The following is a 27,846-nucleotide window of genomic DNA, read 5'->3' as shown; positions in this document are numbered from 1 at the left end:
TTTTTTGTTTTTTGTTTTTTAAACTAGGAGACGGGTCCTGTGCTAATCTGTTTGGTTCTGTTTGTGTTGTTTTTAGCCGCCTAAAAAAAATTATGTCCCATTCCCTTGCTAACTGCCTGTCTCAGTCCTGGGTCTGTCTGTCTGTCTGTCTTTGTTTAGTTGTGTGTTTCCCACTGCATTGACATCTTTGAAAAGTTTGGGCTAGTTATTTTGTAGAAATTTCCTCAGTTTGAGTTTGTGTGATGCTTCCTTCTGAATACATTCCTGCATTTTGGGCAGGAATTAAGGCACCTGGCATTGCTTTCTCATTACTGTTGATGTAAACTTTGATCACTTGATTAAAGTGGTATCTGCCAGGTTTTTCCACTGTGGCTTTACCTTTTCTGTCTGTGAAATTAGTAAGTCCTTTGTGAGGAAAGACAATGTGTATAGACATTATTTTTTTCAAACTTCTGCTCATCAAGCTAAAGATACCTTAATTATAACATGATAGTGTAGGCTGGGCTTGGTGGCTCATGCTTGTAATACAAGCACTTTGGGAGGCTGAGGCAGGAGAATTGGAGGAGCTCAGGAATTCGAAACTAGCTTGGGTAATGGTGAGACCTTGCCTCTACCAAAAATCAAAACAATTAGCCAGGTGTGGTGGTGTGTGCCTGTGGTCCCAGCCACATGGGAAGATCACTTGAGCATAGGAGGTCAAGGCTACAGTGAGCCATGATTGTGCTAAGACCATGCCTCAGAAACAAAACAAAACAAAAACACCAAGGAAAACAAACAAAAAGAACCATGATAGTGTTAAAAAAAAAATCTACATTTAACCCGTTTATAGGGCATATAATGCTTCATTGAGGATCATTTGTTGAGTCATCAGTCACTGACAGGGGCAAAAAATATAGTTGTGGTAGTTGACAGCCCAGCTTAATTCTTAGGAAGGCATTTCAATTCCCAACCTTTTTCAGTTATTTAGCCTTGCACTAACTTCCATTGTTGAAATTATTTCTCTTAGTTTTCTTAGTACCCCAATGAAATTATAACTTTTTTTTTTTTTAATAGGACAAGGGCCATCCATGTATTATATACTACTTCTATGTATTATATGCTCTAGTATATATACTGCATATCATCTACAGAACACAGCTATAATATGGCAGCCTCACATCCCTTAATATCTAGAAAGGTAGTGAAGGCTAATTCAGTTCTTATGAATTAAATGGAGAGTGACTTGACAACTCTTGGCCAGCCATTCTTAGTGATATTTGTGTTCCTAAGATATAGCAGTATCTGCAAATCCTAAATCTGTCTTATCAAGATTTTATGATCTTTTAGATCAGTGATTAATGGAAGACAGTATCCTTTTTTTAAATAAAAAATAATGGCCTGAACTTTTTCTGTAGCCAATAAAGGTGAGTGTGAATAACTATCACCATGGCAGTGTTGCAGTTATCATTCTCTAGTTAAAACACACTATAACTTCCACACACCAGCTAAATGGAAATGCTCTTGACAGGATCTGCTGTGAAGAAAATGGAAAGGAGTAACATGAGGATATGTGGAATAAGTCCTGAGATGGATTGGAGTAAAAGCACCATTGCCCAAGGGCAGAATTGGATACCACTACAGTAAAGAGTGACTGATTAGGCAGTGTGTTCAGTTTTATGTCAAATAATTGGTGGTTGTTAGATGTGAGGATGATCTGGCTGTGACATCTGTCACCCCGTTGATTGCCAGGGTTGATTTGGCTGATCTGGCTGGCTAGGCTGGTGTCCCCTTCCACCTTCACCACTCCATGCGCGTCCCTTCCAAAGCTGCATTCTCAGTCGAAGAGGATGACCATCCCCAATAAAGGAGGACCAGTCTTCTGTCAAGGGTATAGGAGTAGCTGCACTCCCCTCCTAGAACCTCCAAGCTTTCAAATAACTGGTGATTCTTAAGATACAAGGAGCTAACTAGGGGTTAGAATGATTTCCCAAACTTCTCCTAAAAGGGGACTATAGTTCCAGACCATACTGTCAACTTTTAGATGCGTGGTGTGACCCAGAGAGAGGCCTGAATTTTTATTTTGTGAGACTAGACTTTGAACCAAAAGTAAAAATATGAAGTAGTCTTCAAATTAAATGATACTTAGGGCTTATAAAGACAGTAGTGTAATGCTTGAAAAAGGAAAGAACTCTTGAAGGAATGTATTGAATATCTGTATCAAACATGTCCTCCATATTCTTTTAAAACAGCTAAATGTTTCTACATTTCCTACAAATGATGCGTCCCCTACAAAGTAATGTCACAAAGCAGCTCTTCCTTAGTTCTTTGCCTTGGGACACCCGAGGTCCCTGCAACACTTTTGTCAGTAACAGTGATTTTCTATTACTGGAATTTTCAAAGAGGGGGTTAAGTTTGAAAATGTTCCTCTGTCCCTTCAGCATTGCTTCCCAGACGTGACTCAAGAGATTGTTCAAGACCTATCACTTTTGAGTATTAAGGATATAAGGGGCTTGATATTCAATGAGTAAAATATATAAATCTGAATTATCTAAATTTAGAATGTGAATAATATGAACACTTAGTATTTAGTGTTAATTTCCTTTAAGTTTTTTGACCATGTAATTTGATCTTGGAGCATATCAAAAAGGGTACGTATGACCAAGATCCCTCACCACCCCAAAATCACAGATGCTGCCACTTGGAAGGGTTAAAAGGAAAAAGGAGAGGGATTTATTTTAAAGCAAGGTAATTGAAGCCTTCTGCTTTTAGCATTCCAATATTTTTATAGTATAATTCATGTAATACTATCCATTTCTGATGACGCACCTAATCGTTTCTTAATAATATACAGGAGTGTTTAAAGTTATACCCAAATTTGTATTACATTGTTGATAAGTTATCACAGAGTGAAGAAGAACATCATTTCACTTCAGTTCAGCTAGGTAAAAGGCACTATGTTAGTGCTGGGTCTGCTATTAAACAATTGTAAATTTTATCTTCTTTGGACTTCAGTCTCCTTACTCCTAGAAAGGATTATATTAGCTATGATTGTTCTCAATGCTCCTCCTTAGTTCTAGATTATTTTCAATATAGTATAACTTTGACATGTGAAGAATAGATTCACTTTATAGGTATGCCATGAAATACAGTCTCTTGATATGTACAGTTTTGTGTAATGAAGCATTTCCTTTATAATTAGATGACATCAATTGTGGTAAATGTGAGGCACAACTCAGGTTAATTGAAGTACAAAAATCCTTTCTTTCACCCTGGAAAGAAGTTGCTTTAACTTTGTTAGCTCTGGTCAGTGTAGAATCATAGATAAAAGCTGCACATACTTGGATTTACTTGGTGAGTTATTGACAGTTAATACCAAAGAGTTTTTCCTTTTTTTTTTTTTTTCTGTTAGTTTCTGGTTTGTTCAGGAGTTGAGTTCAATTTAGGGGCAGAACTTCCCCTCATCTCTCAGTGGATTTCACTGTTCTTTGCAGTGACAGTGGCTTTAAAAACCTTGGAAGTATAACACGTTTATGAATAACAATGGCATGTAGTACAAAATCTGGAGCCAGTTGAGATAGAATATAATTTTCATCCTTTATTATTATAATCACATTCTGCATTTCTGTGGTAGTCAACAGAGAATTAAATCTAAATTTCATACCATGGTTCTCAAGACCTTTGGTGCTGTGTACCCAGTCTTTATCTCTGACCATTTTCCATTGCCTTCACTAGGCTTTCGTCATGCTAGCCTTCTTTTCATTTCATCAGCTTGTCTTAGGGCATTGGCACTTGCTCTTCTCTCTGCCCGAAAGTCTTCTCCCAGATCTATAAGTAGAGGTTCGAGTGGGGTAAGGAGTTCTTGTAAGTCATGCCAGAGTTCCAAGGTATCTCCTCACTGAGGCTTTGCATATCCAGTTTAATTCAGTGCCCACTACTGCCGTCATTTTTTGCCACATCAACTTGTTTTGTTTTCTTTGTGACTCCTATCATTATCTGATATTATCTTGTTTATTTTTGGCTTATTTGTCTGTCTTCCTGAACTATGTAAACAAGCTCCAGGAGAGATTTGTATTACACCGTAAGTATTTGCTTGAAAATGACTGAGTTGCAGGCATTAATTAATGAATTATGGCCTAGTGGCTAAGATCGAAGTATTGCAAACTAAGCCAAAAACATCTAGCTTCAGTTTACCAGAACTTCATTTGTGAACAATTTTAAGTTCTCACCTGAAAGGTTATGACAAATAATAGTGTGTGTGTTGCTTCTGGTTGGACAGCAACCTTCATTGAGCATACACCTATATATAGCTCCTACATTCACCATCGTCTAATGCATAAACTGAGAAAGGAAGCATTATTACCATGTTACCTAGATATGAACTTGATCTACCATAAAGTCATCATTAGTTCAAATGAGTACCTATTCAAGTTTTGTCATGCAGATAGATATAGCAGCAACTATTTTTTTCACCAGCCCAATTACTTCTCTCATTAAACCATCCATGATACTGAAAGTCCCAACATTGGATTATTATTCTGTCTTACATTTTCCCATACAATTAGCTTCCAGGACTCAAGAAGCATATTAGCACCTGTCAGTAAATCAGTGTGATTTATCAGAATTACTAGTTGTTAGGAAGCATGGAGCAAGGTCTTCATGAAAGAAGCCATAGAAAATCATAAGGTTTTATTGGTAGGCCAAAGAGTGTGGTAACGATTGGAAATATTTAAAACTTAGGTTCCTTGAGAGCTCTTTAAAACCATGCAAATAAATGGAAATTAAATAACCTGCTCCTGAATAACCATTGGGTCAACAATGAAATCAAAATAGAAATTAAATAATTCTTTGAACTGAACAACAATAGTGACACAACCTATTAAAACCTCTTGGATATAGCAAAGGCGGTGCTAAGAGGAAAGTTTATAGCCCTAAATGCCTACATCAAAATGTCTGAAAGAGCATAAACAGACAATCTAAGGTCACACCTCAAGGAACTAGAGAAACAAGAACAAACCAAACCCAAACTCAGCAGAAGAAAATAACCAAGATCAGGGCAGCACTAAATGAAATTGAAACAACAAAAAAAAATTACAAAAGATAAATGAAACAAAAAGCTGGTTCTTTGAAAGGTTAAATAAAATGGATAGACCATTAGCAAGATTAACCAAGAAAAGAGAGAGAACATCCAAATAAGCTCAATTAGAAATGAAATGGGAGATATTACAACTGACACCACAGAAATACAAAAGGATCATTCAGGACTGCTATGAACACCTTTACATGCATAAAGTAGAAAACCTAGAGGAGATGGATAAATACCTGGAAAGATACAAAACTCCTAGCTTAAATCAGGAAAAGTTAGATACCCTGAACAGACCAATAACAAGCAGTGAGGTTGAAATGGTAATAAAAAAGTTACCAACAAAAAAAAGTCCAGGAACAGGTGAATTCTTACTTATTTCTACCAGTCATTCAAAGAAGAATTGGTACCAATCCTGTTGACACTGTATTTCACCAGATAGAGAAATAGGGAATCCTCCCTAAATCATACTATGAAGCCAGTATCATCCTATACCAAAACCAGGAAAGGACATAACCAAAAAAGAAAACTACAGACCAATATCCCTGATGAACATAAATGCTAAAATCCTTAACAAAATGCTAGTGAACCAAATCCAACAACATATCAAAAAGATAATCCACCATGATCAAGTGGGTTTTATACCTGGGATCAGGGACAGTTTAAAATATGCAAGTCAATAAATGTGATACACCACATAAACAGAATTAAAAACAAAATAAATCACATGATCATCTCAATAGATGCAGAAAAAGCATTCAACAAAATCCAGCATCCCTTTATAATTAACCCTCTCAGCAAAATTGGCTTACAAGGGACACACCTCAATGTAATAAAAGCCATCTGTGACAAACCCACAGCCACCATAATACTGAATGGGGAGAAGTTGAAAGCGTTCCCTCCGAGAACTGGAACAAGACAAGGATGCTCACTGTCACCACTTCTCTTCAGTATGGTACTGGAAGTCCTAGCCAGAGCCATCATTCAAGAGAAAGAAATGAAGGGCATCCAAATAGGTAAAGAGGAAGTCAAACTGCCACTCTTTGCTGATGATATAATTGTGTACCTAGAAAACCGAAAGACTCCTCCAAAAAACTCCTAGAACTGATAAAAGAATTCAGCAAAGTTTCCGGATACAAGATTAATGTACATAAATCTCCTGTATACCAACAGTGACCAAGCTGAGAATCAAATCAAGAACTCAGTCCCTTTTACAATAGTGGAAAAAGAAAATGCTTAGAAATGTATTTAACCAAGGAGGTGAAATACCTTTACAAGGAAAACTACAAAAACTGCTGAAAGAAGTCATAGACAGCACAAACAAATGGAAACACGTCCCACGATCATGGGTGGATAGAATCAATGCTATGAAAAGAACCATACTGCCAAAAGCAATCTGCAAATTCAGTACAATTCCCATCACAATACCACCATCATTCTTCACAGAACTATAAAAAAAATCCTCAGAGGACATGATTATATATTTAGAAAACCCCATTGTCTCAGCCCAAAATCTCCTTAAGCTGATAAGCAACTTCAGCAAAGTCTCAGGATACAAAATCAATGTGCAAAAATCACAAGCATTCTTATATACCAGTAACAGACAGAGAGCCAAATCATGAGTGAACTCCTATTCACAATAGCTTCAAAGAGAATAAAATACCTGGGAATCCAACTTACAAGGGATGTAAAGGACCTCTTCAAGGAGAACTACAAACCACTGCTCAGTGAAATAAAAGAGGACGCAAATGGAAGAACATACCATGCTCATGGATAGGAAGAATCAATATTGTGAAAATGGCCATACTGCCCAAGGTAATTTATAGATTCAATGCCATCCCCTTTAAGCTACCAATGACTTTCTTCACAGAATTGGAAAAAAGTACTTTAAAGTTCATATGGAACCAAAAAAGACCCCACATTGTCAAGAGAATCCTAAGCCAAAAGGACAAAGCTGGAGGCATCATGCTACCTGACTTCAAAGTATATTACAGGGCTACTGTAACCAAAACAGCACAGTACTGGTACCAAACAGAGATATAGACCAATGGAACAGAATAGAGCCCTCAGAAATAATACCACACATCTACAGCCACCTGATCTTTGACAAAAACAAGAAATGGGGAAAGGATTCCCTATTTAATAAATGGTGCTGGGAAAATTGGCTAGCCATAAGTAGAAAGCTGAAACTGGATCCTTTCCTTACTCCTTCTGCAAAAATTAATTCAAGATGGATTAGAGACCTAAATGTTAGACCTAAAACCATAAAAACCCTAGAGGAAAACCTAGGTAATACCATTCAGGACATAGGCACGGTCTAGGACTTCATGTGTAAAACACCAAAAGCAATGGCGCAAAAGCCAAAATTGACAAATGGGATGTAATTAAACTAAAGACCTTCTGCACAGCGTAAGAAACTACCATCAGAGTGAACAGGCAACCTACAGAATGGGAGAAAATGTTTGCAATCTACTCATCTGACAAGGGGCTAATATCCAGAACTTACAAAGAACTCAATCAAATTTACAAGAAAAAAACAAACAATTCCATCAAAAAGTGGACAAAGGATATGAACAGACATTTCTCAAAAGAAGACATTCATACAGCCAACAGACACATGAAAAAATGCTCATCATCACTGGCCATCAGAGAAATGCAAATCAAAACCACAATGAGATACCATCTCACACCAGTTAGAATGACAATCATTAAAAAGTCAGGAAACCGGGTCCTATTGTGGGGAGAGGGTAGGGGGAAGGGATAACATTAGGAGATATACCTAATGTAAATGATGAGTTAATGGGTGCAGCACACCAACAAGGCACATGTATACGTATGTAACAAACCTACACATTGTGCACACGTACTCTAGAACTTAAAGTATATAAAAAAAAAATAGGAAAGGAAAATAAAAGATTCTCTGAACACTAAAAAAAAAAAAAAAAAAAAAAAAAAAAAAAAAAAAGAAAAGAAACCTAAAATTCATATGGAACCAAAAAAATAGCCTGCATAGCCAAAGCAAGACTAAACAAAAAGAACAAATCTGGAGGCATCTCATTGCCTGATTTCAAACAATACAATAAGACCATACTCACCAAAATAGCATAGTACTGGTATACAAATTGGCACATAGACCAATGGAACAGAAAAGAGAACCCGGAAATAAAGCCAAATACTTATAGCCAACTGATCTTTGACAAAGCAAACAAAAACAAAAAGTGGGGAAAGGATACCCCATTGAACAAATGGTGCTGGGATAATTGGCAAACCACATGTAGGAGAATGTAAATGGATCCTCATCTCTCATCTTATGCAAAAATCAACTCAAGATGGATCTAGGACTTAAATCTAAGACCTGAATCTATAATAAAAATTCTAGAAGATAATATTGTAAAAACCCTTCTAGAGATTGGCGTAGGCAAGGATTTCATGACCAAGAACCCAAAAGCAAATACAATAGAAACAAAGATAAATAGCTGGGACTTAATTAAACTAAAGAGCTTTTGCATGGCGAAAGGAACAGTCAACAGAGTGAATAGACAACCCACAGGATGGAAGAAAATCTTTACAATCTATACATCTGACAAAGGACAAAATGTACAATGAACTCAAATCAACAAGAAAAAAAAAAATCCCATCAAAAAGTGGAATAAGGACATGAATAGACAATTCTAAAAGGAGATATACAAATGGCCAAGAAACATATGAAAAAATCTGAACATCACTAATGATCAGGGAAAAGGAAATCAAAACCACAGTATGATACCACCTTCTGCAAGAATGGCCATAATCAAAAAATCAGAAAATAGTAGGTGTTGATGTGGATGCAGTGAACAGGCAACACTTCTACACTGCTGGTGGGGATGTAAACTAGTACAGCCACTATGGAAAACAGAGTGGAGATTCCTTAAAGAACTAAAGTAGAACTACCATTTGATCCAGCAATCCCACTACTGGGTATCTACCCAGAGGAAATGAAGTCATTATATGAAAAAGATACGTGCACACGCATGTTTATTGCAGTAAAATTAGCAATTGCAAAAACGTGGATCCAACCCAAATGCCCGTCAATCAACGAGTGAATAAAGAAACTGTGGTATACACACACACACACACACACACACACACAGTGGAATACTAGTCAGCCGTAAAAAGAAGTGAATGGCATTGGCAGCAATCTGGATGAGACTGAAGACTATTATTCTAAGTGAAGTAACTCAGGAATGGAAAATAAAGTATTGTATATTCTCACTCATAATTGGGAGCTAAGCTATGTGAATGCAAAGCCATAAGAATGACACAGTGGACTTTGAGGACTCGGAGGGAAAGGGTGGGAAGGCAGTGAGGGGTAAAAGACTACAAATTGGCTACAGTGTATACTGCTTGGGTGATGGATGCACTAAAATCTCACCAATCACCACTAAATAACTTACTAATGTAACCAAATGCCACCTGTTTTCCAATAACCTGTGAAAATAAAAAAAATAAAAAATAAAACTTAGGTTTCCTGGCTGCATAGTTTTTAGTGAGAGGAGGTGGTAATAGTAAACACACTAGAATAAAGGCCAGACAAAGCCTACTCAGAGATAAAATAAACACACTCGAATAAAGGCTAAACAAAACCTACCTAGGGGTGGCTAAAGAGAAGAAGCTTTTGAAAACAGATTTTATCCACTTCACAGCATTACATAGGCTTGCCCTTGTTTTCACCCTTTTGCCCAGTTGTCCTAATTGTAATTCAGTAATGTACTTTTGTACCTTAGTAATGTAGATAATATGTTCCCTGATTAGTAAACTCAAAGATGACAAGAAGCTGTGTTTTTGACCCTTCATTCTTCCGAGATTGTTTATCAGCCTAATTGAATTTTTGGCAGAGCCTAGCAAGGCCTCATAAGACAGCAGGCCATTGCTTATTTATTTCTAATAAATGGCTAACGATAGGTTATTTTGCCAAATAGCATTTAGCATGCCTATTCTCCCTACTCTATCCCCAGTGCTTCTTCAAGATTCATTTCCAAAATGGTAACTAGAACTAGAATTTACAAAGAAACAAAGTTCCAGAAGTTAATCTCATCTATTCACCTTTTAGAAGTAGAAGTAAAAATTTAATGAGGTAATTAACCTTTTGTTTTTGTATGTAATAAAAACCTGTAACCTGGCATGCTTAAGTAGCAGGTGGTCTTCATTTGTTATCTATTAAAATCTTCTCTTTCTCCAAAAAAAGACAAAGGGTATCTTCATACTGAATCCATGCATTTCTGATTTTTCTTTCTCAATGGTTCATCAGAACACCTCACACTCAACTAGGGTATGCATTGTTTGAGACTGAAACTGATACATGAATAAGAAAATGATGTTTGGTTTGTAGGAATGTAAAGTCTGACGTTGTCCATCTTTATCATTTAAGTTTGATTTTGGCATTTTCCACTCTCTAACTTCCTGTCTTCCAAATTCTTTCTCCACCTCCTACCCTATCCCCACTTCCAACCAATAAGCTTATATCAATAAATAACTGTTGGCTAATAACTGTATGCCTCAGATACTGCTCTCATCTTTGGGGGATACAAAAATAAAAGCTGGAGACATAAACATTTTCTCAAAAATACTCATAATCTGGATGGGAAGACACACTGTGCACACTGTGGTCTGCAGAGTACTGGCATCTGCTGTGATAGTCATATGATCGGTGTCTTGTGGGAGTTTGAAGAAGGGCCTTGAGACTTAACCTAGGAATATTAGAGAAAGCTCAGCAAGGAGGTAAAGCTTGAGCTGAGGTTTAAAGAATGAGTAAGAGTGTTCAGATAGGGAACAAGTGGAACAGAGAGAAGGATTGAAGAGGTCCAGAGGGAGCTAGGATTTATAAGTCATGTTACATGGTGGCATGCCAGACCCCTGTTAACTTCAATAGGATGACATCAGGTTCAAGCAGCTAAAGAAGAGACCCAGAGCCAGCACACAAAACACAGGGCTTTATTACTGGGAAACTTACATAGAGAGTGGTCCAATGACAGTGGGATGGACCAGAAGAACCACCAACCCACTTGTAAAAAGCATGCAGGTTACATAGCATTTTCAGTTAACACCCTCCCACTAACAACCTCCACCTGACAATTTTTATTTAACCCAAAGCAAAGGCCTCGATCCCCTGAATGGCTCATGTTCCACTGGACAGGCTGAGGGTTCAGATATTCCACATAGATAAGTAATGAATCTCCAGTTGTCCACTCTCAATTCCTTAGTTTGGAACTCTGAACACACATTCAGGGCATCTGCCATACAGTCTCATTCTCAAGGTATGCTTAAGTTAGGGCTGTCAAGTGCTTCTGCCATGCGCATGGTAGAAATCAAAGCTTTCTCACGTGGGAATGGCAGCAAAAAAGGTTTTTAGGAGGTAAGGAGATGGCTTTTCTTTCAGGGCCTTTGGATACTGGGCTAAAGGAAGTCCTTTTCTTTTGAAAGTTGTGGAGAGACGATAAACACTGGGGAGTGAAATACTGTCCATTTAAAGAGAACATTCTGGCATCTGTGTGGAAAGTTAAATATAGGTGGGTCGTGAAACGGAGTCCTGAGAGTTGTGTAATTGCTAATTTAACCTACGGAGTGCTGAGAGTTGTGTAATTGCTAATTTAACCTAAGGAGTGTTGAGAGTTGTGTAATTGCTAATTTAACCTGAAGAGATGTGATTGGAGGCAAGCTAAGGTGGTGGGGAGATCCTGGATTGGGTGCAGAAGATGAAGGAGAGGCCTTGGTCTAGGCTGACTGGAGAGTTGGCTGAATATAGTGCCATTCACCGAGAGGAGATAAATCAGTGGAGTGGAGAAGGCTGGGACCTGCTTTGAGAGTATGTTTTTGAGGTGTCCGTGGGAGTGGGACAAACCGTTTACAGATAAGGAGCTTGGCAGAAATATCTGGGTTGGAGAAAGCATTATTAAGCTTTCACTTCACCCGATATCTGAAGCATGAAAATGCATTAGTCGATCCATGGATGGAGTGTAGAGTGTTTTCTTATCTTGAAGTGTAAGATTAAGTTGGTTGAGTCTGTCTTTGCTCCTTTTACTCTGCAAAAGAATTCTTGAAAGGTCACCTGAGTCAAAAGGCTGTTAAGATACACCTAGGTGCTCTCATGATGACATATGAAGCAGGGATTGGGAAGCTTTGGGGTAAGGTACACTAATATCATTAGCTTTGTATCTTTGTTACTATGCAAAGCTATTTTCATTTTGATGGTGGTAACATACGTTTCAATTTTACTGTATTCCTGAATTATCTGAGAACATGCATTTTTCCCTCCAGCAGTTTCAGGTTAGTAATTTAGATTAATTAAAATATTCCTTAACTAGTAATATACTGGAATGTGTTAGGACACTAGTAAAAGCAGAAAGTTACAAACAGGATGTGATTATTGACAATATGTTTTGTTGTTAGGATTCTGTGTTTGGGGATCTGGTTAACATGGAGATAAGAAGGAGAGTTTTACAACCAGCAACCGTCGTCCTGCTCATGTAAACTGGGCATCTAAGGAGCTAACTTTTCTTTTTCTTTCTTTCTTTCTTTCTTTTTTTTTTTTTTTTTCCTGAGGTGGAGTCTTGTTCTGTCACCCAGGCTGGAGTGCAGTGGCGCAATCTCGGCTCACTGCAACCTGCATCTCCCAGGTTCAAGCAATCCTCCTGCCTCAGGCTCCTGAGTAGCTGGGATTACAGGTGTGCACCACCACACCTGGCTATTTTATTTTTATTTTTAGTAGAGACAGGGTTTTACCATGATGGCCAGGTTGATCTTGAACTCCTGGCCTCAAAATGTAACTTTTCTTTCCCACTAGATATAGTAGATATCTCTTAATTTTTTAGGAGGAAAAAGAAAGAGAAGCAAGCAGTTTTTCATGATTATATAGGATGATTCAGGTGGCACGTGGCATAGCGTTGCTGCTTTGCCTTATTATCTGATTGTACGCATCATGATAAGTGCAGGAAAGTCTGAATGTCTCAAATGTCTCAAGCTGTCTGGAAGAAAAGTAGTTTTCAAGCTTCATTTTCTGGAGAAGAATCTTAACCTCATAGGCAGTTCTATGAACTGAAAGTAATTCAAGCCATGGCCTCAGGGTAAGACCAAAAGAGGTCAGATGTTAATGATTTATTAAATGATTGTATTTTCTGTTGGAACATACTTTTCACAGATAAGGAAAAGTGTAATTTTTTTAATGTTGTTTGTCATATGTTTTAAAGACAATTTCTCTAGTATTGACATATCACTCATTCTTCACATGATGTAAGACCTCACATTAAGGGCTGAAAGAGGCTCTTTACTTCCTTGGGTAAGAAAGGCTTTTGACAGCTGTACAGTGTGGAAAACTGGCCCATAGTTTATGACCAGATCTGGATTTGGAAAAGACCAGGGCCGAGAGTTATAACATATGGAACTTATTTGGGAAGTAATTCTTAGCTATGACTAAGAGCCTGTGCTCAAATGCCTGGGAAAGTTTAAAAGAAAATCTTTGCAAAATAAATCATATCTCTTGTTTGCTAAATTGTAGGACGTAGATAACTTTTGGGTATTCATGGACTTTGTATTCCGTGTTAAAGCTCTAAAGTTTTCTCTTTTAATTAAATTTTTTTGGTTTTATTTTTAACAACACTGTGATTAAATTTGCTGGCTTATTCAATCAAGGAATTATTTATTTAAAAAGATTATTTTTTCTTCCCCCTAACTCTCAGAGGTCCTTAAAATGTTCACATCCAAACAGACACTAAGGGGGTAGTTTATAGTAAAGATATACTATGTGTGTGTATTAGCTTCTGGTGCTGTTTTTTCTTAGCTGTACAAGTTCCAATTACAATGTTTCCTGTGTTTATTTATATCGAGATAGCATGTGACATAAACATCCCAAGTAAGTGTTGTTCCAGGGAAAGTGAACCAGGAAAAGGTAATGTTATGATGCTTACGTTTCTGAAGGAATATCCCTTTTTTCTCATTTCTCAAACTTTAATTGGGTAGAATTATGTGTGAGAAATGCTCCTCCTTTAATAATCTCTTCTTAACCTTCCTGTAGCCGTGCTGATCCTTACCTCACCATTATATTATTTCAAGTAAGCATTTCGTAAGCCAAGAACAATCATCATTATTCTACTCAAGTTGACTTTTTATCACACGCGTAAACATGGCATCAGCACAATTCTGAAACTGTGTTTGGGGATGCAATAGAGTGTGTATCACTGTTCAAAAAAGATTTTAATAGGGAAGATATACACTTTTGAAGGTTTAGAAATTAGAAAATACGAAAATAATACGTAAGCTACATGGTTCCACTGTCACTTAAGGCTCCTAGGCTACAGATCTATACAGGATATTACTATACTGAATACTGCAGGCAATTGTAACACAATGATAAGCATTTGTGTATCTAAACATACTAAACACAGAAAAGGTAATGTGTTGTACTACAATGTCACAACAGCTGTGACATCACTAGGTGATAGGAATTCTTCAGCTCCATTATAATCTTATGGGTCCTCTAGTATATGCAGTCTTCTTGACCATATATGTTGTGTTGTGGTCATAATGTGGCTGTTACGTTTTATGTATTTATTCAAAAAACACCTATATTAAACAACAAATAGTGGTAAAGAGTGCTAACTACACAAGATCTCTTTTATCTAGTTATTAAAGCATCTCTTTTAAACATGTACCTATTAACCTATAACATTTCCATTTAAATATGTCTTTTCCAATATTGAAAAGATTAAATTCGTTTGTGCTTCTTTACACTTAAACTTAATTTTATACATGTAAGACTTTCTGGTTTCTGAGCTTCCCTAGCAATGCTGGCGCAAACTTCTACTCTAGCACTGGTGACAGTTTTAGCTTCACAAGTCTATCTGGTAGATAGTAGCTTTCTTTCTTTCTTTCTTTCTTTCTTTCTTTTTTTTTTTTTTGAGATGGTGTCTTGCTCTGTCACCCAGGCTTGAGTACAGTGGCAGGATCTCAGCTCACTGCAACCTCCGCCACCCAGGTTCAAATGATTCTTGTGCCTCAGTCTCCCAAGTAGCTTAGATCACAGATGTGTGCCACCATGCCTGGCTGATTTTTGTATTGTTAGTAGAGACAGGATTTTACCATGTTGGCCAGGCTGGTCTCGAACTCCTGACCTCAGGTGATCCTCCCACCTCGGTCTCCAAAAGTGCTGGGATTAGAGGGTGAGCCACTGCACCCGGCCAGGAGATAGTAGCTTTCTGTGGTGCTAGGCTGTGAAAGATTCTAAGGATGAACCTGAACACCGAATGAATGATCACAAAACGTTAACTATAAACATTATTTGCTAACAAGAGCAACAGCATTCATGGTACATGCCATTTATATTTAGTTATGTGTTCATAACATTTCAGTCAGCAATGAATCACATACATTATCTTGATCCCATAAGATTATAATGGAGCTGAACAATTCCTATCGCCTAATGACATCATAGGTGTCTTAACATCATAGTGCAATACATTGTGTGTTTCTGGTGATGTCAGTGCAGACAAATCTGTGCTGCCTGTCTGCAGAAGTATGGCACATAGAATTGTGTATAACACATAGCACTTGATCATGATAATGAATACCTTTGTTATTGGTTTATGTATTACTATACTTTTGATCATTATTTTAGAGTGTATACTTCTACTTATAATGAAGTTAACCATAAAACAGTCTCAGGCACGTTCTTCAGAAGGTATTCCAGAAGAGGGCATTGTCATTGTAAGAGATGACAGCTCCATGTGTGTTACTGCCCCGAAAACATTCTATTAGGGCAAGATGTGGAAGTAGAAGATGGTGATATTGATGATTTAACCTTGTGCAGGCCTAAGCTAATGTGTGTCTTTGTATCATCAAGTAAAACATAAATTTTAAATAGAAGAAAGTGTATAGAATAAGGATATAAAGAAATAAAATATTCTTATAGCTGTATAATGTGTTTTAAGCTTTGACAAGAGAGTCAAAAAGTTAAAAAATTAAAAAGTTTAAAAGTAAAAAATTTGCCATAAGCTGAGGTTAATTTATTATTGAAGAAAAGTATTTTTTATAAATTTAATGTAGTCAAAGCATACAGTGTTTGTAAATTCTATAATCATGTACAGTAATGTCCTAGGTTTTCACGTTCACTCACCACCCAGTCACTGACTCACCTAGAGCAATTTCCAGGCATGCAAGCTCCATTCATGGTAAGTGCCCTGTACAGTGTTCCGTTACAAAAAAATGTTTTACACCATATTTTTACTGTATTTTTCTAGGTTTAGATATATTTAGATACACAAATACTTACCTTACCACTGTTAAAGTTGCTTACAGTATTCAATACAGTAAGGTGCTGTCCAGGTTTGAAGCCTAGGAGCAATAGGCTGTACCATATAGCCTAGGTGTATAGTAGGCTGTACCATCTAGCTTTGTGCAATGCATTCTACAATGTTTGCACGATGACAAAATCGCCTAAAGATCCATTTCTCAGAACACATGCCCATTGTTAAGCAATGCGTAGTTACATATTTGGCTCCAGGCAGTGGTAGATTGGGAAAAACTGGCACTCAGGTGCATGCATACATGTGGCTATGTATGTGTGAGAAATCTGATTTGTAGAGCTTGCTGATTTTCACGGAGTAAATCCTCCCACCTTGGCTGATTTCAACAAAGGTCACTTACCCAGTGCGGGTTGGGAAGAGATGAGCACAAAGGCCACTATGAGCCTGCTTTAACACACCACTGGCCCCAGACCTAATTTTTCCTAATTTCTCCCTGTATTAGTTAGATCATTCTCTCCTTTGTTTATGTACATCTGTATCCTGCATAATTCCTTCCTTCTTTCCCTCTTCTCTCCTGTCCTCCTCTTTATTCCCATTCTCCCCCACTAATGTACAACTACAATAAGAAATTTAAGAAATTGCATATACACTGGGTATCTTCCATTTTTCTTAAACATTTGGCAATCTGCTATTATTGAAATACTGGACAATTATGATTATATTAACATTCAGCTACTAAAATGCAATTGCTATAAAATATGACTGGGAATTTAATGAATTTTATTTGCTTTTAAACTGGCAAAGGCTATCAGAAATTTGCTTAAATTCACAAATGAAGAATTTATAAAAGATGAATGATTTTATTTTTTTCAATCCAAAGATACTCTTAGTAGGGAATACCAAGAAGGATAGAGCACAATTAGCAAGAAGAAATAGCATTAAGTGGGAGGGAGGGAGTGATATAAATTATCACTTTGCTGAAGCTCCCTCCCCTTGCTCCCATACACAAAGCCACTTTCCCCCACTCTAAGTTAGGGGTTAGAACATATAAATAGAAATACTCTTGAGGCCCTAACTAGCTCAGCTTGGGATGTACGGTGTCTCTGATATTTGAGGTGGGAGAATGGGAGGAGGTATATTTTCATGAACATGAGGATATTGACATAAATAAGGCAACTGTGTTATAGGAATATTTTTGGCCATATTAACAAACATAGGAACATCACTGGAGTGGTCTAGTTGCGCCACCAGAGGTACAAAGTTCAGCAGACCCTGATGTTTCCTTAGAATGTGCAAAGGTAGAGAACCGGCTGAAGTAACCTCACCAGTATCCCTGAAGAACATTTTTACCTAGTCAGATGCAGGAGTGAGTATTTAACCTGTTGGAATGAAACAACTTCAGGGTACTACGTTTCTTAAATCTCCCTTTGAGAATACAGGTTCTGAATGACATAACTTAAATATCTTCCTTGTGTGACCTTTGAGTTAATATGGTCTTTTAAAAAATTCTGTAAAATTGCTTTCTTAAATGCATACCTTTTGGTCAAAATAAAAAAAAAAAGTATGTTTTTAAAAGTGAATGTATATGCAGGTCATTTGGAGTATTATTTTAAGCAGCTTTTAAGATGCCAATTCTAATTTGACCTTTCACATATCTTGATATTTATAGTTGAAAAGAAGTTTGACTTTGTTTTCTGTTTTTAGCCTCCAATATTAAAGGGTTATAAATGAAAAAGCAGTAATTAGGCTGGTAATAAATAGATAAGTGGGGAGGCAATATGTTATGGTTATGTCTGGTATTTGAAAATGTTTCTACAATACTTAAATGTTTAAAAAGTATTCTTATTTTAATCCCCCATTAGAGATTGCTGAGTAGAAAGGAATAAAGCAAAAGTAGTTTAAGAACAAGAAAGATACAATAAATAACCTACCTTTGTGGTTCAAATAACTAGTACACAAATAGTTTAATTTGTTACCACCTAGAGTTATGATGTTAATTGCATCACAGTGGATTATATGAAATTTTACAATCTACTCTCCTCTCCCACTTTCTCTGCTAGATTCTGTGAAAATGGTCAATTCCTTCTTGGTTGCATGGTTTTCCATTCCTCCACCTTATGAGTATAGATGGTTTTATTAAAAAATAGCAAACTTTTATTTGATTTATATATTCGTCACTAGTTATAAACTCTAGAAGTAGAGAGATTGTTTGCCATTTTACCCCTATTAACTACTCTTCTGCAGTTAATAAGCTTTGACATCAAGTATGTTCTAGTGAGATATCACTCTTATACTAAAACTCCAATAGCAGCTTCCTAATTCGTTGAAAAAAAAATCTAGAGCACTGCAGTTGGCCTACTCAAAAGAAAGAATTTAATAGGCAATTAATGCTTTATTAATAAATTCTTATGATCATTAGACATAAAGTAAAAAATTTCACCTTTGTAAGCAGGCCATGAGATAAGGACATATTATCATCTTTATTATATAGAAAAGGAAACTTAGTTTGAGTAACTTGATCAAGATTGCATAGTTGTCATGGTTAGGCCAATTAATTAAAAATAACTGGGAGTATTCTCCTGAGAATGTATTGCTTCTACTTATCTTCTGAAAAAGAAGAGGGCATTCTCCAGAAACAATTCTCCAGAAACTTAAGTTAATTTTCCCAAAATATTTCCATAAGAAAAGTATTATTGCTGATAAAAATTGAGAAAGATGAAAGTTATATTAAATTCAAGTAAGAGTTATATCTAACTGATGAGGTCCAATGGGGTGGGATCCATAGTGGAACTCTGTCACTAAGTAGATCCAAAACATTCAAATGCTGAAGTAGCAAGTGACATTGAAGTCAGAATTAAATGAATGACAAGTATCCAGATAGCCTTAAATAGCACTTGTTTTTAGATGGCAGTATGTTTTTTTTCAGTCAATTGCTCACATTAAAGGGTATGAAGTAATATGTATTTAATCTTTGACTTCTGATTATTTATTAATGCAAGATGTGCTCATGTGTCCATCCTCTATACCTCATGTGAGTTTTGGCCATTGAGATCTAGTTTAGTAGTGCTGTGGATTTACTGACCTAGAGAAGAATGTCTATATTATGTAGCTGTGGAGAGTTAAATTGGCCAGTACCTGGGAGTGAATGCCAGGCTAGCACCCCACTTCCCCACTCCTTGCCAGAGCTTCTTCCTAAGAAGCTGTTGAGGAAGGAGGAACTAGATACAGTTTGGGATAAGGCAGAGAAGAGATGCTTGCTTGTAATCAATCAGAAATTAGAACTGTGATGTGATTTTCAGCTGTGATGTGATTCAGTTGTAAATATGAATGGGAAAATAATCCATTCTTTTACATCGAAGACTGTGTAGATATCTTCTGCATTGATTATGATCATTTCACTTATTATTACATACCTTTATGGTCTTTCCACTTTGTATTGATTTTTTATATTGCCATCTCAACAGGAAATTATTTTTGCAATGAACTCTACCATTTATGTTTTTTGTTGTAAATAGTGTAGCCTATTATAGCCTTAAGCAATTGCTCTAAATAGTACTTTAGAATATCAGAAGTATTGCTTTAAATAGTACTTGAAAATATAATTAAATCTTTGCATCAAAACTGAGTGTTTTATTGCTTTGAAAATGAGAGGTAAGGAACTGTAATTTTTCGGACATTCTGATGTTAGCTAATGAGTTGCAAGATAATGGGACATATAGTCATTAATTAGTGATGAGCTGTGACTGGCACCAATATCACTGGATTTTAATCAAAACCTGGAAAGGGAAGAAGTGTAAGAATAAAATTGTTAAGAGATGTACCTTTCAGATTTATTTTATTCCATTGCTACCTCTTTTTTAGTGAATAAGTGTGACAAGATTATCAGCAATGAAAAGCAAGCCCTGGAAATTCCTAAAAGATAGCATTTGAAAATGCATGATCCCTAGAAAATTATAATTCGTGATTATGTGGGGGGTAAAAAAGGAAATCCAAACATATTTGGAGAATCATTCTTCAAACCACATGAAAACGTTTCTAGCCATTACTTTTGAATGATTTATGTGCACCCCCTTGTGGCTGTTTATTAGAACCACTTGAAATAGCAAAAGAAAGTGACAGGAAACTTAATTGCCTGGCTTAAATAACCTACCCACAGTTAAAATGCATGGTAAATGCTATATGGCGAAGTATTACCCAATATCAGATTTGCTTTTCTTCTACTGAAAATAAGTGAAATTACCAGTAATTGTTTTTTACTTTAAATGTGAACCAATATCTATAAAAATAAGTTGCTTAAAGCCAAGGTTTAGGTAATGGCTAGTAATTGTAAGTTAATTGTTTCTTAATTACCATAATAAGGCATCTTCAATAATTTATCTTATCAATATCTAGGGAGAGTATTAAAATTTATTTTGTATTTTTTCTAAAGCATCTTAGTAAGGTCATGCAAAGTTGCACATTCCACAGATATTATGGGATCCTGAATCTCCTGAACTTTGACTTGATTTTTCCCCCAAGTATTACCCTTCTGGAAGGAATTTCATCAAGCTTGTTTTGTGAATCCGGATGAAAGAGTTCCGTGTGAGCGAAAATTGCATTTCTCTAGATTTATTTTTTAACTTTTCAAGGTTTGTCACCATAGTTGTACTCTAATTCACATTTTAAATAAGGGTTTTCTACCCTCTATATGACATTTTCCTTTCTTATACAGTAGCAACAGTAACTCTTTTAATCCTACCAAAATTTTAACACCTTCTTGACTTCAGGATTTCTTCAGACTTGAAGGGTTTAATCTATATGAGTGACCACTGTGTAGGGATAAAAGTCATGTATTCCTAGGGGGAATCTATAAAGATGAGGCTCACAAGCAGCCAAATTGGTTTGTAAATCCACTTAGTGCCCTTTGAGTGCTGGCATTTTCCATTTTGATCTCTTGAATTTAAATTTACATATTGTGAACAGCAGCCACTGACTGCATACAAAAGTGGCATCATATTTCAGAGGTAGAGCCAGGCATTTGTTATAATGGTTTATGGAAAAACGTGGGGTTATCTACTACTGCTAGGCCTCTGGATAAGTTCTGTTATTAATCTGGATTTCAATTTCTAGCTTTGAATAACTACATTTTAAATCATTTAGGGGAAACTGTAAAGACTGCTTAGGACAGTTATGAATACAGAGTAGACATTCAATTCTTTGAAGAAGTTAACATTTATTGAGAGCCTTCCATGTGCAAATCTATGCTAGTGATTTTTTTCAAAATAATTTATTTTGCTTTTAATTTTTATAAAAACTTTAAGAAGTACAGGGATGAAACACTGTGTATTATCAGTTTTGGCACTGAGATTCAAATGAAGCTGAGTCGAACTTTAACATTCATGTTTTTAATACATTCCAGATCATTTTTTAGATGTTTGATTTCATTACCCATAAAATATTGACTTTAATCTTTATATTGTAAAGACCTTAGTGTAGTATTTGACACATTAGAAACACTCAAGAAATCATTTCTGTTGTTCTTTATCACCCTGTTGGATGTTTTCACCCCCTTCATTTTTTTTTTTTTTTTTTTCTGTTTAATACCTTTGCCACTTATTTGTTTCTTCCTTTAGTTTCACGGTAAGAGAATGGGAAAAGAAGGAAAAAAAAAGCAAATCCAAATAACCCAAGAAATGTGAAAGAAATAGAGATAGGAAATTATACTTAGCCCACAGGGTGCTGTTAATTATTCTGTTTTGTTATATCATCTGGCTTTTGCTTTATTTTGAGGTCCTCTGTATGTAACAACAAGAGAGGGGGTTTAGCAGAGATGTAAACCATTGGATGTGAATGTGAGTGCCAAGGTCTTAGTATATGACATCAGCCCATCTACTGCCTTTCACAATCCTTTCCTTCCCAATAAAAAACATCCATTCATATTTATTAGTTCTGCCAATGTGAGATGGGATTTTCTGACATAATATTTCTTTGAGTTTTTCCATGACATCAGATGTAATTGGAACAAGGTGAAATTAATCGTTGTCTTTATTCTTTCTCTACCAAGCATACTCCCTACCTCATTTGCCCCAATTTTGATGTGTTACCAAAGTTCCAGTGGCTGAGGCCAAAACCTTAGTTTCTCCATTGATTCCTCTCTCTTTCCCCCTCTATGCAATTTGTCATTGAGTCCTTTTGTGTCTTCCACAGAACTGTCTCTGGAATTCCTGCTATGCATCTGTCAGTACTACAGGAACCCAGCCTCGTTCCTTATCACTTCCAGATTTGAATTTCTCTCCCAGCCATTTAGCTGGCTTTAAATACATTAGCTCATGCTTGTGAAGGACTTATTGCAATTTCCAGCATAAAGTAAACATTCAATGAATAGTAGCCTTTATTATTGCTATTATTCCAAATTACACAAAAGTACTGATGATACTGTCTTTCCCCTTATGCAAACTTAACTTTAAAGGTGGAGTCAGCTTTGTATTGCAGCTGCACAATCTGGTTACGTGTGCGCATGCGCGCGTGTCTGTGTGTGTGTATGTATGTAATTGGGGGTTTTAATGAGGGCAAAGAGGTTTTAGAGAGATAATTAAAAGTGAGCTATTTTACTGCTATTTCTAATAATCTCTTCCCAGTAGGATGCCTGCACAGTCTATCTGGAGGTATGTCTGTCTGAGCTCACAAATGGGGATTAGGTGATGGATGTCAGTGGTATCTCCAGTTGGCCCTCATTGTCTGGGACAAGATTTTTTGCCTATTAATCTAATTTGTACGCTTTCACAGCATAAGATTTTGGTCTTCTTTTCAAGATCTGTCATTCTCATTTTTCTGCAAATCAAAGATTAACAGGATCATGGATAGTGGTGTCAACACGCTAGTTTTTATTTTTTATTTTTGTATATTATCTGTGTGCATTTTTAGATGATGGACTTTAAGAAATTAAACTTGGCCGGGCGCGGTGGCTCAAGCCTGTAATCCCAGCACTTTGGGAGGCCAAGACGGGCGGATCACGAGGTCAGGAGATCGAGACCATCCTGGCTAACACGGTGAAACCCCGTCTCTACTAAAAAATACAAAAAAACTAGCCGGGAGAGGTGGCGGGCGCCTGTAGTCCCAGCTACACAGGAGGCTGAGGCAGGAGAATGGCGTGAACCCGGGAGGCGGAGCTTGCAGTGAGCTGAGATCTGGCCACTGCACTCCAACCCGGGCGACAGAGCGAGACTCCCTCTCAAAAAAAAAAAAAAGAAAGAAAGAAAGAAAAAAAAGAAATTAAAACTTGACTAGAGATAAACCAGTTTAATGAAAATAAGGAAAGTGACACTTTCATTGAAATGCATATATTTTGATACAATCTTAAACTTACAAAACAGTTAGAAAAATAGTACATGGAGCCCCTGTATACCCTTTAACCTATTTTAAAGTAGAATAATATATTTTAAAAATAAGAGTTTTTCTCTCTTTATCCTGGTATTTGCTAATTATGTAATAGATTTTGTTCAGTTGTCATAATCGTAGAACAAATTATAAATTTTGTAACTGGGCCTCCTCTTTATTTTAATGCTTTCTAAGGCTGTTTTTTAAAAGAACATCCCCTTCCAGAATAATGGTATCCTTAGGAATTTCTGTCTGCTTGCATTCAGTTGCTGGTCTTCATATCTTGCACTCCCATTGCAGTAGTCTTACAGATCAATATGAAAAGATTTATTTGTTTTAAAGTTTAAGTAAATTTCAATGTGGAATTGGGGCTAAAATATGTTTTCACTGAAATGAAATCAAATACTATTTTAGTCAAGTTGGAAACATTATGAGAATGTTCAGGCAAACCTCAATTCCTCATTATGAGGAATCTAATTAAATAGGGGAAAAAATAAGCCTTATTTTGCAGCTGTAGAATTCTACCATTCTAATGGCAAAATGGAAGAGCTTTTATATGGTTTAATTTTAAAATGATGCTTGAACTGGCTACATTAAACCAGTGTAATTATAGGTATTTGTAAATTTAATACCCAATGTGCTGTTTCTTAGTTAAGTTTTAGAAGAAGAAATTTAAGTATTCAAACCAAGATTTCACCACAACAAGTACTTATTTTCATATTTTTCACATTGTTATTAGGATCAAGGGAAATAATATGTGAAAACAGCTTAATTATAAAGTAGAAAAACTGTATATAACATGTAAGTTGTTTTTATAGATGCAAACAAAAACAAAAACAGTCTATTTGATACGTTGGATAAAGCAGCCATTTTTTCAATGTTGTTGGCATGAAATTCTGCAAGATTTAATATATGTGCATTTTTTATTTCAGATCCAAAATGCTAATGATGTATTAATTGCACCACTTGAGAAATTTCGAAAAGAACAGATAGGTGCAGCAAAAGTAAGTGTTACATTTTATTATTCTTTAGATATTCTCCTGATAATTAAAGATGACATAATTTCAGATGTTAACATTTTTGAAATTAGAATGACCTTTTAAAAAATTTTGCACATCATTTTAAACTTTTTGCATAGAGCCTATTACAAAAGACTGGACTTCTTTTAGACATAAAATATATTATTCTACTGAGTAGATGAAAAGCATGTTATAAATGAGTTCTTCCTATCCCAACAATTGTAGGAATTAACTATTTTGAAGACAGGGTGAAATTATGAGGAACTCTCTTCCTAAATAAATTAAAAATTAGGGACTGGGCACATTGACAATTCAAGCAATGATTATATGAGAGCTTTTAATATTCTTTGTATTTCTTATTAATAAAAATATGTGTTTGTGAAAAATTTAGAAATGTTTGTCACAAAGCCTTTTTGTTAATGTTTAATTGACTATGGACCAATTAAATTTTTTCTGATTCTAATAATCTGAAATTTGCCTGCATCCTCATTCTCAGAGCCATATTTTAACCACTTGTGCAACATCATGGGAGCATATAAAACTTAAGGTTTCTAAAATAGAACTAATCATCTCCTCTCCCATCCTTCCCTCATTCTTACCCTGTTTGAGTTTTCCTTTTAGTCAATGTCATATCCCTTCCCCATTCAGGCAGTGCTGTCCATTCTAATGCAGAATTATTTCTACTCCTTTCCTCCTTACCTCTGTCTGAAATATTTGAAATAGCCTACTAAATGATCTCCACACCCTCCTTCTAATATATTAACAAATTTTCACCATCTTCAATTATGTCATTCTTCCAATGATGAAACCTTCTGTGGTTCTGCTTGACAGTTTAATTTTGATTATGAAAGCTTTGCACAACTTGGAATTTTGAACTTCGCTACCTTTCAGTATACCCCGCCAGCAGGCATAATTTTCTGTTCACCGGTCTCTGTATATACCTGACACTAATCATGTCTTTGCCCAAACTTTTCCCTCTCTCTGGAATACTTCTTACACTTCACTTTTTGAAGTCTCGCCAGGTTTCATATCCCAGCACCAGAAACAAGCCTTCCTTATATAGGCCTTTCTCATGCAGATGTTCCCCTTCTAGAACCTATTTGGTTTCCTTTTCGTAGGATTGAATAGCCTTTACACATATTTCTCTTAAGAAGTTAACACAGTGTGCCTTGATAAGAATTTTATGTGCATTTGTCCACCAATTGTGAGCAATTTTCAAGTGAAGGACTAAAATCAGAACCATTTTTATGTTAATTAATTCAGCAAATATTTATCAGTCTCATGGTTGGCTCACACGTGGCATGCATGGTGTTTGATAAGATGAACGGATGTAGCTGTAAACAAGTCAGAGATGATTCCTGCACGTATGTCCCTATTATCTTTCATGAAAGACAGACATAGAAGTAATTACAAATGTATTGGAGATTGTGATGCAAAAGTACAGAGTGCTTTACAAGGGCATAATTAATGGATCTGAACTTGTCCAGGAAATCAAGAAATGTCTTCTGCAAGAAGTATTAGGTAGAGACCTAAGTCATGAGGAAGAAAAAGGGGACACAATGGTGGGGAGAGAAAAAAACTTACAAATATTCCAAAAAAGGGAATGGAATATGGGAATGAATAAAGGTTTTCTTGGTGGAGGAGGGAAGAGCCTCGCATTTTAGTAGAAGAAAGTCCAGTGTGTTTGGAGCACAGTGGACCCTGGAGGCAGAGGCCATGTGTGCAGCTTTGTAAATGACTCACAGTATTTTACTCCCTAGCCTAAGGGCAGTGATAAGCAATAGAAATGTTAGCGGGAGAGTGATATCATATTTGTATTTTAAATGTCATTCTAGCTGCATATCCTGCATGGATAGGAGTAGGACAGACTACCTGGGCAAACCAGTTTTGGGGCTGGCGGTTAGTGGCTTTAGATAAGGAGGGTGAAAGTAACTGTGGGGACAAGGAGATGTAAGAAAGCTATATTAGAGGTGAAATGACAATAGTAGGAAGTGGGTTACCCACTGGAAATTTAGGAGGAGAACGTTTCAGGAAAATGTCTCTCTGGATTTCAGGTTGCATAATTGGGTGGTTGTTGAACCACTTACTGATATAGGCAACATTTATGTTGGATGGCAATGATGGTAAGTTGAGTCTTTAGTCATGATGAGTGAAATTTAGGCTCCTCTGAGACATCCATGTGATGTTGAATTAGCAGGTGTGTATTCAGATCTGAACTAGAAACAAACACTTGGGAATTCTGTCTTCTAGGGGTTTATTAAAGTCATGGGAGTACATTAGATCCCACTGAGAAAGAATAGAGCGAGAACTGAAGAGGACCCAGGACGCTTATAACCTAAGAACTGTCTCAACACTTGATGTTTAGGGAAAGAAAGACAGGAAAGGAGGCTGAGAAGGAAGGAACAAAAGAAAGAGGAAATGACAAGAATATGGTGTCCTAGCACAAGGAGAGTCTTTTCAAAATTAGTAATAGCTAATTTTTATTGGCAGGGACTTTCAGTGAAAATCTGTGACCTAATTAAATAGTCACGAGCAAACTGTGAGGTGGGTACTGGTGTTATACCTGCTTACAAATGAGGAAAATGATGGGGTGGCCTGCACCAAATCACAGAGCTGATCTGAAATCACAGAGCTGATCTGACACAGTCAGTGTGGTCCCCAAATGAAGCCATTTTATTTCAGAGCCTTGACTTACAATATTTCACTTCATCAATGTTGTTTTTATAAAACTGAATTAGAGCTGTGTGAAAATTTTTTTCCCTAGTACACATATTCCAAGTTTTCTAGCCCCCCAAAAGAGTAAGTTTCATCTGTTTGGTAATTATCTTTTTTCCTACGTGGAGGTTTAAGTTATCTTACAGTTGCAGTGGCAGGAGTCTTAGTAACATTTTATTTTGTTTTGTAAACATCTCAATTGCAGGACAGATCAACTGAGAACACCCATCAGTATACTATGTCTTTACCTGTTCACTGGAAGGTTAAATTTGTGATTAAATGAAGCCGGTCTTGAGCATTAACATTATTCATTTAGTGTTTTGGTGGTGGTGATTCTGTGTATTTTATCTGCCTGATGCATTTAGTACTAAATTATTTCTAAGCTGCCAAGTAGTTCTTGCTTAGCAAATTGAATAGTGAATTA

General features: G+C 36.4%; 1 protein-coding gene across 2 annotated transcripts in view; it reads left to right on the top strand.

Annotated features, from left to right (window-relative positions):
- ARHGAP42 (Rho GTPase activating protein 42) overlaps positions 1-27,846 on the top strand; it is a 313,699-nt gene that overhangs the window by 148,537 nt on the left and 137,316 nt on the right. For both annotated transcript variants that reach the window (XM_003910587.5, XM_009187162.4), the window contains one exon: positions 24,621-24,692. In XM_003910587.5, the coding sequence (XP_003910636.2) occupies positions 24,621-24,692 (72 nt within the window). The remainder of the gene's footprint in view (positions 1-24,620; positions 24,693-27,846) is intronic.

Source organism: Papio anubis, chromosome 12, assembly GCF_008728515.1.
Source record: "Papio anubis isolate 15944 chromosome 12, Panubis1.0, whole genome shotgun sequence".
NCBI classification, from domain to species: Eukaryota; Metazoa; Chordata; class Mammalia; order Primates; family Cercopithecidae; genus Papio; species Papio anubis.
This window is presented reverse-complemented; position numbering and strand designations above follow the sequence as displayed.